The 16570-nt window shown below is 38.9% G+C and overlaps 1 protein-coding gene across 4 annotated transcripts in view; it reads left to right on the top strand.

Moving 5' to 3' along the window:
• Positions 1 to 16570, top strand: part of CNTN5 (contactin 5) — a 665146-nt gene that overhangs the window by 628745 nt on the left and 19831 nt on the right. For all 4 annotated transcript variants that reach the window (XM_038761846.1, XM_038761848.1, XM_038761845.1 and 1 more), the window contains 3 exons: positions 8142 to 8212; positions 9062 to 9296; positions 15408 to 15517. In XM_038761846.1, coding sequence (XP_038617774.1) covers positions 8142 to 8212; positions 9062 to 9296; positions 15408 to 15517 — 416 coding nt within the window. The remainder of the gene's footprint in view (positions 1 to 8141; positions 8213 to 9061; positions 9297 to 15407; positions 15518 to 16570) is intronic.

Below are 16570 nucleotides of genomic sequence, written 5' to 3'. Positions count from 1 at the left end.
GTGCCTCAGTTTCTTTACCTGGAAAATGGGGAATAAGACTGGGAGTCCCATGTTGGATAAGGACTGTGTCCAACCCAATTTACTTGTATACACCGCAGTGCTTAGTACAGTGCCTGGCACACAGTAAGGGGTTAACAAATACGATTTTAGAGAAGCAACATGGCTCAGTGGAAAGAGCCTGGGCTTTGAAGTCAGAGGTCATGGGTTCAAATCCCGGGTCTGCCAATTGTCAGCTGTGTGACTTTGGGCAAGTTACTTAACTTCTCTGTGCCTCAGTACCTCATCTGTAAAATGGGGATTAAGACTGTGAGCCCTCGTGGGACAACCCTGATCACCTTGCAACCTCCCCAGTGCTTAGAACAGTGCTTTGCACATAGTAAGCACTTAATAAATGCCATTATTATTAATATTATTTTAAAAAAACAAAGTGCCACCTAAGAAATTAGGAAAGTAGAGGAGGGATGGAAAAACAAGCAAGCAGTAGTAAAAAAGGAGACTTGGCAAACACAAGATAGACAAAAATATTTGTGTTCAAAAACAACAGGCATCCAAGAGGAATAAAGGATAAGATATTCTCAATATTTCCAGATTCATAGCCACAGGAATCTCAGCCTCCCGGCTTCTGAGACTTATCTGCTACAACATGTTTTTCTCCTACTTCTTTTTTTTCAGTTGAATGAATTGTAAATCGAACATTAATTGCCTGGTTGGATTTTCATGCTTTCATAAAATCAGCCATGCTCACATTGTGCACAGGTGTACATTAATTAAGTGCATAATAGGTTAGTCATTTCTCATTTTATTTACTTGCTGTGCAGATATTGGAAAGATTGCCAATAATACTACTAAAGCACGTACATATCCTTCCTAAAGAGCACAGAATGATTTTGCATATTGTTAATTGTATTTCAACAAAGCCAAAGATTACTGCTTAATTTAGGGGCTCACTATATAAATATTCATATCTAAAACAAATAATCCATTTTGGTTGGATAATCCTTTTAGGTTTTAGTATACTATCATCTCAACACATATCAAAGAATGCTTTTATGGCTTTAGCAAAAAGTATTTTTTATGTTCCCCATTAAATTGTGCTGGGTCATATGATTTTTATTCATACCTGAGAAGTGTTGTGTTTTATAAGACTTCTTCCCATTATCTATCTTGGTTTTACCTCAATCACATAGTGCTTGTCTCTCCGTTTTAGTTTGAGTTCTATGTTCGGCATACTTTGTTCCATCACAATCTTATGGGAGAGAAGGGAAATGATATGAAAAATGCATGAAGTTCTGTCATTTGAAAGAGAATTGAGAAAAGCTTTTACTGTCAACCTCATGCTTTCCATGTTTTGGTACCAGACGTTGGCTTGACGCTACTAATGTTCTTGCCAGTTTGTCTGTTTCATCAGGCAGCAAAAATCAGAGAGGTCGCTGACATCCTCAGAGTTCCACTGCAGTGATGAGCTGCTCCTAAAAACTAAAATCCTTCTTACTTAGAAATACATGCTCTGAATTTGAAAAGATGAGTCTAATAGGCCATTTGCTTCTGGCATGTGATTTTGGGAAATTATAGCAAGGAAAGTTGAAAAGCACCTCATTCCCTTTGATCTTAAGGTTATTTTTTTTTTCCAGAAAAGATTGTCACCAAACTATACAGCCTAAGGCTCTCAATTCTACCTTCATCCACCCCAAGTGAGCCCGCTATTGGGTAGGGACCGCCTCTATGTGTTGCCAATTTGTACTTCCCAAGCGCTTAGTATAGTGCTGTGCACACAGTAAGTGCTCAATAAATATGATTGAATGAATAGTTTTTGGATGAATTGCCTGGGCTGGAAGCAGCTACCAATTAATAATAATGATAATTATTATTATTATGGTACTTGTTAAGCGCTTACTATGTGCCAAGCACTGTTCTAAGCGCTGGGATAGATACAAGGTCAGCAGGTTGTCCCACATGGGGCTCACAGTCTTAATCCCCATTTTAAAGATGAGGTAACTGATGCTGGGTTGTAGTAGGAGAGAAGCGAAGTGAGGTAGGAAGGGGCAAGGTGATGGAGGGCTTTAAAAAGCCAATGTTGAGGAGTTTTGTTTGATATGGAGGTGGATGGGCAATGACTGGAGTTTCTTAAGGAGTGGGGAAACATGTCCTGAGCGTTTTTTTAAAAAAAAAAAAAAAAAAAAAAAAAAAAAAGATCCAGGCTGCAGAGTGAAGTATGGACTGGAGTAGAAAGTAACAGGAGGCAGGGAGGTCAGCAAGGAGGCTGATGCAGTAATCCAGGCAGGATAGGATGAGTGTATTTGTGTGTATTTAAATTATAATCCCAAAGCAAGTTGCAGTGCTTAACTGAAAATATGATCATGATTCCTTCAACTGTGGGAGTTATCATGGAAAAATCAAACAGCACCCCTGTATTCTGGAAAAGGAATGGAATCATCAGAGAATATTTTAAATGAAAACTGGAATCTGAACCAAAAAAGTTCAGGAAGTAGTGATTCCCTTTCTTCATCGTGTAACTCAACAAGATATATATATAAAATAATGATGGCATCTGTTAAGCGCTTAGTATGTGCAAAGCACTGTTCTAAGTGCTGGGGAGGTTACAAGGTGATCAGGTTGTCCCATGGGGGCTTACAGTCTTAATCCCCATTTTACAGATGAGGTAACTGAGGCACAGAGAAGTTAAGTGACTTGCCCAAACCACACCCCTCTCCAGCTTCAAAGTCGTACTAAAAGCCAATCTCCTCCATGCAGTCTTCCTGAGCCAACGCCTACTGCCCTGATCATAACATTTACTAATGTTTATGTCTCAGGACCCATGTACATAGCCATTAATTTCCGAGTGGAAAAAGCATGGAATTACATATCAGGGGACCCCATTTATGTCCTGGTTCTGCCACTTCCCTGCTTGTGAACTTGGGTAAGTCACCTAATATCTCTGACAATCAATCAACAAATAGTATTTATCGAGCGTTTGGGAGAGTACAACACTAGGGAAATTAGCAGACACATTTCCGGCCCATAATGAGCTTTTCCCTCTGCCAACTGGCAATGAAATATCCATTCTCCCTCCCTCTTATTCCATAAGGCCTTTGTGGGGCAGGGACTGTATCCTATTTGACTGTCATGAATCTACTCCTGGGTTAGCACTGTGTGTGGCACAGAGGAATCCCTTTATAAATACCCTAATTATTTTTTAAGCATCCACTGCCATCGTTTAAGCTCTTGCATTCATTCAGTCATATTTACCAAGTGCTCACTGTGAGCGGAGCACAGTAATAAGTGCTTGGGAGAGTACAAAATAACAATAAACTGACACATTCCCTGCCCACAAAGAACTTACAGTTGTACTATTTGAGTGCTTTATGTTTCCTTGTCTCACCCAGTAGGTGTTATATTCCTTGAGGGTCATTTTGTAATTGTTCTCTGAACTCAATATAGTAGGCTGAGCAAAGTAGGTGCTAAATATTGTGGTAAATGGTTTAAGTACCTATGGATTGCACCACACTTTGATTTTTTTTAATTCGTATTTTTTGAGCTCTTATTTTGCTGAGAGCACTATACTAAACAATCAGGAAAAGGCTGATTCAGACAAAGATTATTCAGGATAATGCAGACAAGATTCTTGAAGGACAAGGGTGTCAGTCTGAGAATAAGTGGGTAGTGGGGTACTGGCTCTGGCACATAAGGAAAGATTAAAATGAGAAAATATGGCAAAACAAATTATGGAAACAAGGACAACAATAAAAACAATTAGAGCTGCAGTGCAAAGAATTAATTTACAAAAATTAAGTGAACTATGAATTACAAATTTCAGGCTCCTACTATTCTAGTCAGGTAACACAATTCAGGAGAGATTTCAGTGTGACATTTTTCTTACACTTGTGTAAAAGCTCTTAATTGCCTGAAATTTTGTCCTGGATTTTTTAATGTACTGACAGGTTCTTTTTTTGGGGGAGGGGGGGGGAGATTATGAATGCATAATGAGATTGAATGAGTCATCCTGCTTTTTATGTTCAATTTAAAGTATACTGACATATACTGATAAATAGTAAAGCAAGGCTCAGGTTTAACTGTGTTGCTCTTCAGTGAGTTGAATCTGGTATGTTTCCTCCTGTGAGCAGATTAAAACACTTGCCCATTTTACTCTGGAACAGAGAGTTGTGAAGCTGTTAAAAAATGATGGCATTTATTAAGGGCTTACTATGTGCAAGGCACTTTTCTAATCACTTAGGAGGTTACAAGATGATCAGGTTGTCCCATGGGGGCTCACAGTATCAATCCCCATTTTACAGATGAGGTAACTGAGGCACAGAGAAGTTAAGTGACTTGCCCAAAGTCACACAGCTGGCAATTGGCGAAGCTGGGATTTGAACCCATGACCTCTGACTCCAGAGCCCGGGCTCTTTCCACGAAGCCACGCTGCTTCTCTAGTTGCTGATGGCTTGACGTTTCATTCAAAGAAAGAGGGTTTTTTGCACTGCTGACATGCTGCAAAATGCAATTTTAAAATGTGGAAACATGAGATATCCCAAGCAAGCTAGTGATTTTAGTTCTCTGGTGTTTGCATCAGTAAGTTTTCATCGAGTTATTTGCAAAGTTGTTTGTTTTATTTTTTTTTAACCAAGATACTGAAAAGACAAAAATGGTCAAAAAGCAAATGTGTAAAACCACTTAAAATATGTCCCAAAATAAAATTGGCAAAGAAACACAGAACTAACATTTTTTTAAGAAAAACTTGTTTATCCCTAAGGAATAAAAAATAAATTATTTTTTAAGCTGAAACATTTTAATTCAAAGGAAGCAAACTGACTTCTGAAAAATTTACTACTTGGATCTTTTTGATGAGTTTCAGGGGCTCCCAATTCAGAAGATCAGGTCTTCAGGCTGGGGAATGCTAAGAATTATGTCAATGATAGTTTCCCTCTGGGTTACACCAAGATGGAAGGAACATCCTAAGCAATATATTGAGGATTCTTACATCCTTCTACATTTGCCTCTTGTCACCAAAGGCACTGGGGCCTCTACTTTTAATAAAGACCAATAATGGAAAAATTGCTTCTTTTTAACAGCTCATAAATGAGATCTACAGCTTTGTTTGTGATTCACCCAAAAAATGTGTGCAATGCAACAGATAATTCATTGCTCTTCATCCTACTAAGTTATATGTGACAGCAAACCTACTTTTTTTAAGCATTTTAATATTTTTAAAAAACTATTTACTCTGCCATAAAGGCAATGGTGCACCATAAAGCTACTAATACAGACTCAGAGGCCGGAAAGTGGTTTTTAATAGTTTTCTTCTTTTAATAATTCTCCATTTGAAGTGTTCTCTCTCAACTGCACATTCTGTGGTTTGGTACAGTGGAAAAGAAATTTATTACTTTGACACATTTATTCTCTTGATGATTATTCATTTGAAAAAAAGTCACCAGATGACTATATTTTAGAGTTTGCAGAGGACATTCACTCTTCTGACAGGTTGTTATTTCATTTAATTTCATTATCCACTCTTTTATATTATTTTGCATTTACATCATTTCATTTTTCTTACTGTGTCTGCTGTCAAACTCAGCCACATCCTATTTTTAGACTGTGCCCCTCTGGAGGACTAGGGAACATGTCTAACACTCATTTGTATATTTTTCCCACGGCTTAGTAGAATGCCGTGCACACAAAACATTTAATAAAGAATAACAACAATTGTGGGATTTAAGTGCCAAGCATTGAACTGAGCACTGGGGCAGATACAAGATGGCCAGGCTGTACACAGTCTCTGCCTCACATGAGGCTCAAAGTCTAAGCGGGAGGCAGAACAGATATTGAATCCCCATTTTACATCTGAGGCAACTGAGGCGCAGAGAAGTTAAGTGATTTCCCCAGGGTCACATGGCAGGCAAGTGGCAGAACCAGGATTAGCAGTCAGGTGCTCTGATTTCCAGGCCCATGGTCTTTTCACTAGGCTTCACTGCTTCTCAATGCTATGATTACACCTACTGTCAGGCTTTTACTAAGACTCCTCTAAAATGGAGGCACCAGTACTATTTTCTGGCTACCCAGGAATAGTAGTTTTAGTTTTATAGACCTCATGGGGACCTTGAATTCAAAGCAGTCACCAGCTGGTAGAGCAAACAGTGTTATCAATCAATCAATTGTATTTATTGAGCACTTACTGTGTGCAGAGCACTGTACTAAGCGCTTGGGAAGTACAAATTGGCAACATATAGAGACAGTCCCTACCCAACGGTGGGCTCACAGTCTAAAAGGGGGTTATGTCATATGACATTGAAGAGAAATTCACTGATTAAATTTTACATGATCCACACTAGGGGTACTTAAATATGCCCTTTATTTAGATTATGTTGTCTTTGCTTGTAATCAAACTGCCAAGTGTCCATCAAAATCATATTTAATAGGATTGAACCTCCAGTTTGTGTTGACTACAGATAAAAATACTGTTCTCCAATCTCTTCTCCAAGCAAAGGTGGCAGGTGATTATTATGATGATGATGAGGTAGAAGCAGTGTAATAGAGTTATTTGATGACTATTAGGCCTGATTATGGGGTCTAGCAAGTACATTTATACTCAACTTTGAGCCCCCATAAGAAGAGGAAAAGAATGCTATTAGATCCAGTGCAACCTCCTTATGGCATACTTACTTTAATTTTGAAGATAAATGAAAGCCTAAGTGGTCATCCAGTTCCCTCCATATAATGATGGTATTTGTTAAGCACTTACTACGTGCTAAGCGCTGGGGGAGATACAGGGTGATCAGGTTGTCCCACGTGGGGCTCACAGTGTTCATCCCCATTTTACAGATGAGGGAACTGAGACCCAGAGAAGTGACTTGCCCGAAGTCACACAGCTGACAAGTGGTGGAACCGGAATTAGAACCCACGAACTCTGTCTCCCAAGCCCGGGCTCTTGACACTGAGCCATGCTGCTTCTCATATCAAGCAAACATCTTGACCATTGACTTTAAGGCGCTCCCCTACTGTCTCCCTCCTACTTATTTTCTTTTCCCCTCATGTCCCAGCTCACACTTTTCATTCCTCTCTAACTAACCTACTCACCGTACTTAGTTCCTCCGAAAGGTGGAAGTGTTTCTAAGTAACCTTGCTGTTCCTGACACCTCCAAACAACCACTGAGATCTCTTGGTTCTTATCTGGACACTCTTGATTGCACACTAGTTAAATATGTTACTTGGCCCATACTAGGCAAAATATAGAAAAATAACAGTACGATAGCAAAAGTCACTAAATCTTTATACTCAGTATATATTCCAGCGGAATCACTACTAAATGTCTATAATACAATGAACTAGAGAGCCCAGAAGTGATTTCATAATTTTTCTGCCAAACTCCATGTTTTTCTCAGAAAATAGAAGAGAAAGTGAATGAAACATATGTATTGTGTGTTCTATAAATGAAATACAAAAAAAGCAGCCAAGCCTAATGGTAAAATTTCTAAGACCTACAAGCAGTGAGGACATGTTTTGCTCAAGGGTCTTCATAAATTTCTTTATCAACATGAGAAACATGAAGGGATACCAATCACCTGTGTATTCTTGGAAAAAATGCAAAAAAAAAAATGGTTGGAAATTGTGTAATCTCCCTGTTCTCTACTGCTAGTAAGATCTTAACCAGAATTCTGCTGGATGCAGCGCATCTCTGAATTGCAAAGTGGCTTTGGACCTAGGCATGGGACAACAGGCATGATCTTTGCTTAAAAAGCACAGAAGTTCATGTGAAACAGCAACATAGTAATTTATTGACTTTTATGGGGATCAGGGAGTGGCAGCTTGCTTTTCTGATTAGCTAATGGCAGAAGAAATTAGATGTAGATGAAATGTTTTCCTGTAAACATGTATAAACCCCAAGATTCCATCTTTCAAAAATCATACCCATTTATCCTGATCTGGGAGTTCATTTCAGGCAGTTTTGGGGGTTTTTTTGCTTTGGAGTCGATTACTGGATTCTTTCAATTCCTTTCCCTAAGTTCAAATAAATGTCTTTTATTAAAGTAGCTTTAATTTGTGGCATTTGAGGTTGGCTCGGACAGAGCAGAGTAGTGCAGTTATTTTTGTGGTGAGGTATAAATAATTTGGACATTTATTCCCCCCCTACCCCCTTTTATTCACAGTTCCTAAAACAGCTCCTGCTAATGTAAGTGGTAGAAGTGGAAGACGGCATGAACTAGTAATTGCCTGGGAGGTAAGAAATTATTTTTTTCCAATTCTAGGCCTTTATGTTAATTTTTAAATGTAGGTAGTTAGGCAGAGGTTTTCCTCAACAAAATATAGTTTTCAAGTTTATTAAAGGCTTGGAAAGTGCTTTGTCTTGAAATGTGAGGGACAGTTTTGAGTCTTCAGCCTACATTAGGATTTCCAAAATAACTCTTGCCCTTTCTCTGCTTCCTTCTCCAGCTCTCCAGTTGACTTTTCTCCAAAGCATAGAGAATCTGTAAAGTTGAGAAAGACATTACATTTTTTTCTTAAAATTAAAACGAACATGACTCCATTAACCTATATATTATTATAATTATAATTTTTTAAGTACTGTGTGTCAAGCACTGACAGTTTTAAGCACTGCGGTAGATAAGTTGAAACTACTGTTTTCCATCAATCATACCACCTGGTCATTTCAGTTTGAACAGTCTTGATTTGGAGATTAGTGCCTAGGAACTGTTATTTTTATATCTCAGTGAATTGGAGGAAAGTCATATTTCCAATTTAAACAAGTACATGTACTCCAAATAGGAGAGGAAAGCAACTTATTTGTAGAATTTTCCTTGAGGCTTTCAATTTTGTAGACCCCACTAGAGAGAAGTGTTCATCATGGTTTTCAGTGTGCCTTGAATTACATGAGAAGTACTGAATTAAACTTATGGCCCAAAAGCTGACAGTAATGAAGATTTTGAGCTCTCCTTTACTTCTAATTATCCCTGGTAACTAACTTCAAAGCATGCTAAGGTGCCTCTTCTGTTTTGAGAGCAATGTTGAAGTTCAAGGAATAAGCAGATTCAAATTCTCCGATAATTAATTTCCCCTTTTTATTCTTCAGCCAGTATCAGAAGAGTTTCAGAATGGAGAAGGATTTGGCTACATTGTGGCATTCAGACCCAATGGAACACGTGGTTGGAAAGAAAAAATGGTCACTTCTTCAGATGCATCAAAGTTCATTTATAGGGATGAGAGTGTCCCGCCACTTACTCCCTTTGAAGTGAAAGTTGGTGTATATAATAACAAAGGAGATGGACCCTTCAGTCATATCGTGGTCATCTGTTCAGCTGAAGGAGGTGAGTGACCAGTTCATTTCCTCACTAAAAAAAAGAAGCTAAAAAGCCAAGGGTCTGGAAGAATTAAGAGAAAACGTGAATTGATATTTTCACTGTAAGGTAAAAATATGAATATTAGTGGATTGGTTCTAGGTGCTTTGTTCTCTCTCTGTAACAAATCCTGGGAGTAATGATTGTAGGCTTAATGGCTTGGTGAAATTATCTTCTGCTTTCATTTATCTGTGGATGGAAACGCTGATGAGAAATATCACTCCCTCCATACTCACAAGCCAGTTTATTGATACTGGTTGCCCAACTATTATTTAAACAATTGTTTAAAAAAAAGCTTATCCCATTCAGGCTTTTAACATCCACTTAATCACAACTGGCTGTCTTGTTGAATGCATATATCTGCAACCCAAGTGTTGCAAGAAATTTACTTTTATTTACAAAAATAGATTTGTGTGTGGGTGTGTGTATGTTTGGGTGTGTGTGTGAGATGGACAAAATAATAGTGAAGGGACATTTCCAGGCAAAATGAGGTCTTTTTTAGATCGGTGCAGTTTTTTATTCTGCACAAAACACTTTGATTTTATTAAAATGAAGCCAAATTGAAAGGCAAACACAGAAAACTCATTAGCAGGAATATGGCTGTGAGATGAGATGCCATAAACAGGCCTTAAGGTAATCAAGACCAAGAACCATCTTGGATTTGTGATTTCATAATAATAATAAATTATGGTATTTGTTAAGCACTTACTATGTGCCAGGAACTGTACAATGTGCTGGGGTGGGTACGAGCAAATCGGGTTAGACACAGTCCCTGTCCCACATGGGGCTTTCAGTCTCAATCCCTATTTTAAGCATGAAGCAATTGAGGTACAGAGAAGTGAAGTGACTTGCCCAGAGGCACACAGCAGACAAATTGTGGAGCCAGGATTAGAACCCATGAACTTGTGCTACCTGATCCATTATAAACCAGACATTTTTTTCAGAACAAAAGTTCAATCTCATCCATTCAACAAAGTATTTATAAACTCAGTACTACACTGGTGAGAAGTAACAAAAGCGTATGAATTTCTCAATATGCTACATTTTTTAAAATATTAAATGGTTTCCCCTACCTCCCATGGATACAGTTATACAGGGAATGAGAATTGCAAGGTGTCCTTCCTGCCCAATATGTTTTCAAACTTTAGGCCCACACCTGTGTTAGAACAAAATATTCATCACTGTGAAATATGTGAAAAATATCATTCACCACTACATTACAATAGCATAAGATTATGCTGCATTGTTCTTTCCCATGACTTTATCAATCTCATAGAATAATGATTTGATTCGTGTCACTTTCAAAGTTGTCAATAACCAAAGTACTGTGGGTGATCTTGGGCAGCAGTTCTAAATGATTCCCACTTATTTGGGTTAGAACCTTATCCCTCTATCGGACTCCTTTTATCTCATTTCAAAGTAAATGCTACTTGTGAGAGGGAGCAAAAGCGTTCAAAGAGAGACTAGGTCCCAGAGTATCCACTAATAGAAAATTATTGTTTGGTAAAATGTAGACAAGCAGACCAAGGATGAGCTCTGAAACTATGAGCTTGGTTTATGCCCTCATAGAATGATGCCCTAGGTGATGCTTGTATTTGTGTAAGAAAGTAGATGAGTGCTCTTCCCTTAGTGGCTACTTGAGGCACAGAAGCTGAGGACAGACTGAAGGCCCATTTCCTCCAGGAGGCCTTCCCTAACTAAGCGCCACCTTTCCTCTTCTCCCACTCCCGTCCCTCTTCTCCCACTCCTTTCTCCATCACCCTGACTTGCTCCCTTTGTTCGTCCCCCCTCCCAGCCCCACAGCACTTATGTAGATGTCTGTAATTTATTAATTTATATTAATGTCTGTCTCCCCCTTCTCTAGACTGTGAGCTCATTGTGGATATGGAATATGTCTGTTTATTGCTGTTTTGTACTCTCCCAAGTGCTAAGTGCAGTGCTCTGCACACAGTAAATGCTCAATAAATATGATTAAATGAATGAATGTATGGAAATGGCCCAGATTCTGGGGCAAGGTGACCTTTGGGTCAAAGTTCCAGGAGGGAAAGTACGCCAATGCTTCTTACGGTACTAGAACTGGTGTTGTCTACACTTTCTCCTCCCCATTTTGGAATAGGAAAAAAAAAGAAAAAAGAAGGGATATTTTCTTCTACCTGGGGAAGTGTTTCTGTATTTTCAGACTATGGGTGGTACAGTACAGTTCTTTCAAGGCTTGCGTTAGCATCCTCTATGTAGCCAAGAAATGAAAGATCAGGCCACAGCTGTTAAGGAAGTGGAATACAAAGAGATTTAGATTAGCTAAGGCTGGTAGAGGTTGGAAAACCTGGTGTTTATTTCTCCCTAATCTTTTCTGCCTTTGTGCAGTGAGTGCGCTGCTTTTCTTTTTTATTTAAACTAAAATGCTCGCTTCTCATTTAGGGAAATGATATGCAATTGCATCCTTGCAAATATAGCTTCCACAGCTCAAATTAAAATGCTAAATTCATGAGGTGCCATCCTCTGGATCAGATCGTTGTTGAAACCAAGCTCAGTGGGATTTATGTGAACCTGAAAATTAATAAATTGGCATATTAGTGGTAAAATATGAGGAATAATTTCCTGCACTCGCCAGATGATCCATCTGGATTAATGCCCATAAAAGTTCAACTACAGCTGTCTTCCCCGCATTATTAAATAATGAAATCATAACCCTTCTTCTAAGGAGTTTATTAAACTCTCCTTTGATTAATGTTGCTAGCCCCCCTCTGGGGCATCAGATGTGGAATCAATATTGCAAGCACATTCCCCCCCCTCCCCCCCCACCCACAGTATTCTTTGGAGAACTCCAGCTGCTAGGTCACTTATTCCAAATGCATCATTTATATTCATGAACATGGTAATGCTCTTCAAAACTTTTAATCAAACAGAATCTGAATTCTATCAATCAGACTGCCCACTTGATGTCCTACTACTGGGATAGAGAAGCCATTTCTGAGCTCACCAATATCTTCTTCACCAGCAAGGAGATAGATTCCTCTACTCTTGGTGGTTCATTTGCTATCCTTCTATTGCAGCCTTAAAGAGAAGTTCTAAAAATGTACTATGTCACTGAAATTTTCACTAGGGAGAAAGACAGAGAGGGAAAGAGATGAAATGGGGATGTTACATGTCCATCGTGAAAACAGTGGATGTCCAAGAGGACAATCATGCATTTTTCCAAACATCCTGATGCCCACTGTCGGAGGGGGAAATCCTGGCTCAATAATCCACTGGTTGGGTCTAAGACACCCAGTCCTAAAGGGTGGCTGGCTGCTACCTTCTTGCAAAACACCTCACTAAGGAATTCACACTGTTGCACTCATTAATTCCAAAGCTATGTGGACACACGCAAAACTGTTTCTTCTAACCCCACAGTTTTCTGGCTACAAACTATATCACTTTGTTGGCCAGGCATGTCCTAATTCCCTGGCAACATTTTTGCTAAAATAGATAGAGAAGCAGCATGGCTTAGTGGAAAGAGCATGGGCTTGGGAGTCAGAGGATGTGGGTTCTAATCCTGACTCCACCATTTGTCTGCTGTGACCTTGGGCAAATCACTTAACTTCTCTTTGCCTCAGCTACCTCATCTATAAAATGAGGAATAACAATGTGAGCCCCACATGGGACAACCTGATTAACATGTATCTATATCCCAGCGCTTAGGACAGTGCTTGGCACATAGTAAGCACTTAATAAACAGCATCATCATTATTATTATTATTATTCATTCATTCAATCATATTTATTGAGCGCTTACTGTGTGCAGGGCACTGTACTAAGCACTTGGGAAGTACAAATCGGCAACATATAGAGACGGTCCCTACCCAACAACGGGCTCACAGTCTAGAAGGGGGTGACAGACAGTAAAACAAAACAAGTTATTAACACATATTGTGGCAGAACTGAATTCATGCTGATATTTACTAGGTAAGAGTGAGAACGCTGGGATGCCTAGACATAATCCCAAGATGTTCTTTACTAACAGGGAAATGTAACCATAGTATAGTCCCTTGGAGCCACAGGGAAGGTTTTAATCCTACGGAGATAAATGGGAATTCACATCAGCTGTGCAATCAGCATCCGAGTGAAGGAAATAGACTAAAGACAAGCAGGAAAATGGAAGATGGGGGAGTGCTTGAAGGTCTGAGTGATGTAAAAAAAAAAAAAAAGGTTCAGGTAATATTGGGGTTCTGTTAAAATGTATTTTTGTGACACTTCATCCCAGAAGGCCCAAAACCAGGAGTTTGAAGGCAAGTAGAGCGGATTTTCTTTTCCTCATGAGATTGTGTCCTTTGTGTGCTCAGTGGGATGAAGATTGCGGGTACTGCATTGTCCTTTTCGACCACAGATCTAATCATGGGTGAATTAGTGATGTCTTCTTGGAATCACTAGTATGGTCAGCTAGCAAAATACATAATATTAATGTGGGTTGTATTAAAGAAGAAACTGCAATTCTGCTAAAATCATGCACTTATCAGTCCTATAATTTAGTTTGAATGGTTCTCTCATTGGGTCATAATCTTTAATGCCATTGTCTTTACATTGGCTCAACAAGAGGAATATAGCCTCTAACTGATACAGGAATGTTACAGTATTAATGAAGGAACTTGGTATTCAAATAGATGACAATTATGGGAAAACTTTATGAACCATCAAATTTATCATCAGCTCTAGCTATATAATATGTAATGCATGCCTCTATTGGGACATGGAGCATTTCTGACTCGAGAAAAATGTTATTTAGCATCCATACACTTTCAAGCAGTCATAAATCACCTTATTTTGGAAAGCAAATGTGTTTTTCTTTAGCTAAGCTGATGTTCTTATTGAAACCACAGTGAATATCAAATTCACCCAAAGTGTCTACACATTTCTATGCACAGTCGTCGCCTTTCATGACAAGTTTATGTTTTTTAATACCTCCTGTTTTCAACTTCTCCTCCATTCCTCCTCCCTTCTACTCTGCATCACTACCACTGCTTCCACTGCTACCCCTCCCCAAAATTAGGGCTCTAAGGGGGCCACCAAAGTCCTTTCAGCTAGCAGAAGATAACCCCTCCCTCCAAAAGAAAAGAAATGGGAGATTTCTATTCAGTTTGGACCCTCTGGTCACCTTAGTTTCAAGTCTAATTTGAATCTTTGTGGATTGAGCCACATCGTATTTGCCCCAAATATTTTTCCTGGGTGGATTATTGCCACTTTCTCATGATTTGATGGTGTACCTAACTGTGTAGAGTAAAACTCACCCTTTTGTTTCAGTTGGCTCCAGCCTGTGACATATTTTACAAGCCAGGTGGCAGAATCCAAAGTAGGAAAGCAGTGGTCCTACTCACCAATACAATGTGAAACAAGCTGTACCAACTGATAGATGCCAATCAGAAGTTCAGTTCCCGTTGTGAAAATATTGAGAAAGGTGATTGAATGTTAGAAGAAATGAAATGCTCACCCTGGGCAACGGCACTGAAGCCGTCAGGGGTGATTTCCCCGTCCATTTATACAATCCCTAAAAATCATTGCCCAGGGTGTAAATTAGCAAAGATCCATTTGCCAGTTCACTGGAAGATTAAAGTGCAGGTTTTTTCATTTGTTTTATGGATGACAATGCATTTGTGAAGAGGTAGATAGAGAAGGTGTAAAGGATCAGATAGTGACATTAGTATCCCTCAATTAGGGATTTTAGGCACCTCTGTGTGGCTTTCCAACTGCTAGATAGTAGTTTATATCGGCGGGCCAAATGAATGGCTTCCCCTACAGCCCAAGAGCTCTGCTGGTTATAGTTTGGCAGGCCTGATAGAGAGATAAAGTAAAACTGTTCAGAGGCCCAGTAACCAACTGAAGGGAAAAGTGCTTCCTTTTCTGCCATTTAATAAGGCAGACAACACGCGACCCAAATTTAGAGATACGTTCAAGATTGCCTGTTTCATCTTGTAGTTTTCATAACAACTGAAGCAGTCTGTTCCAAGTAATAGGATCAAATGAAGGACATGATGGTTGTCACCATAGCCGTTTGATAGATTTGACTTGTAACAGTCGAAGTTATTATTTCAATTTTTCTTAATACAGAACCCAGCAGTGCTCCTACAGATGTCAAAGCTACAAGTGTGTCTGTTTCAGAGATTCTTGTTTCATGGAAACATATTAAAGAGAGTCTTGGAAGACCCCAAGGATTTGAGGTATGAACAGATGATCATAAGAACAGGGCTGCTTGTTTTTGCTGGCACTGCATCTTTGTAAAAGTGTGATGTGGGTGAAACATCAACCAAATTATGTTCCTCATAAAATGTAAGCAGCTGCAAGAGAACAAAGAATGCAATAAATTTCAATGATATTCTAAAGTATTTTAAAACTCAACAGGGTTTCTACAGCCCTGTTTAAAAAAATAGAAGGGTTGAAAATTATTCCACATTACCATGAATGGCTACAAAAGGATACTGATTAATGGAAGTGGTTTAAATGCCCTAGGGACCGTGCTTTGGTTAATTAAATTTAGAAAGAACAAATTTTCTTCTCAGACTGCCTGGCAAATCTCACTTCCGATATTGAATTCCCCTCACTTGATTGGGTGTACTTATAGCCAATATCTGTTTTATAGAGCTGCTTGGATTTTTCTGTATTATGTTGACATTTTCCTTGAAAGCAACTCTTCTCTGTTCGACCTGTCTCAGACTGATACTTATTTTGCTGAGGATATGTCTACTTGAGTATGACAAGAAAAAGAATTCAGAAATGTCAGCAAATATACTTTTTATGCTCATACTAATATAACAAATATAGATGTACCTGTGTAAAAAACATTTTGTATTGAGGTTTGGTGGGCAAAAAAAGACTTGAACGTGCCTGGGTCGCAATGTTCTTAATGAAATCCTAAGGTTTCTCTAGACTCTTTGTTCATGCCAACACAAAATAGTTATCAACTGTCCTATTTTATTTGGTTTGAAATATTTCTCCTTTTCTGCATTGTCCCCCAAAAGTGTGAAGGTTAACAACAAACCACATTTTGTCAGTTTCATTCTTCTTGAAATGGGATATGGAAAAGGAAAGAAAGGCTTGATTAGGAATATGATAGGAACTGGATTCTGCCCTTGTCGTAATTTTATTTTCAATTTACACATACCACCTTGATTTTTCAGAGAGCTTTAATTCCCAAAGCACTCGCATTAATTATCTCATTTTTGCCCTCACAGTAGCTCTGCAAGGTAGGTAGGAAAGGCAGATACCAGTATCCC

Source organism: Tachyglossus aculeatus, chromosome 20 (assembly GCF_015852505.1).
Source record: "Tachyglossus aculeatus isolate mTacAcu1 chromosome 20, mTacAcu1.pri, whole genome shotgun sequence".
Taxonomy (NCBI): domain Eukaryota; kingdom Metazoa; phylum Chordata; class Mammalia; order Monotremata; family Tachyglossidae; genus Tachyglossus; species Tachyglossus aculeatus.
The sequence above is the reverse complement of the archived record's forward strand: the minus strand, read 5'-3'. Positions and strand labels throughout refer to the sequence as shown.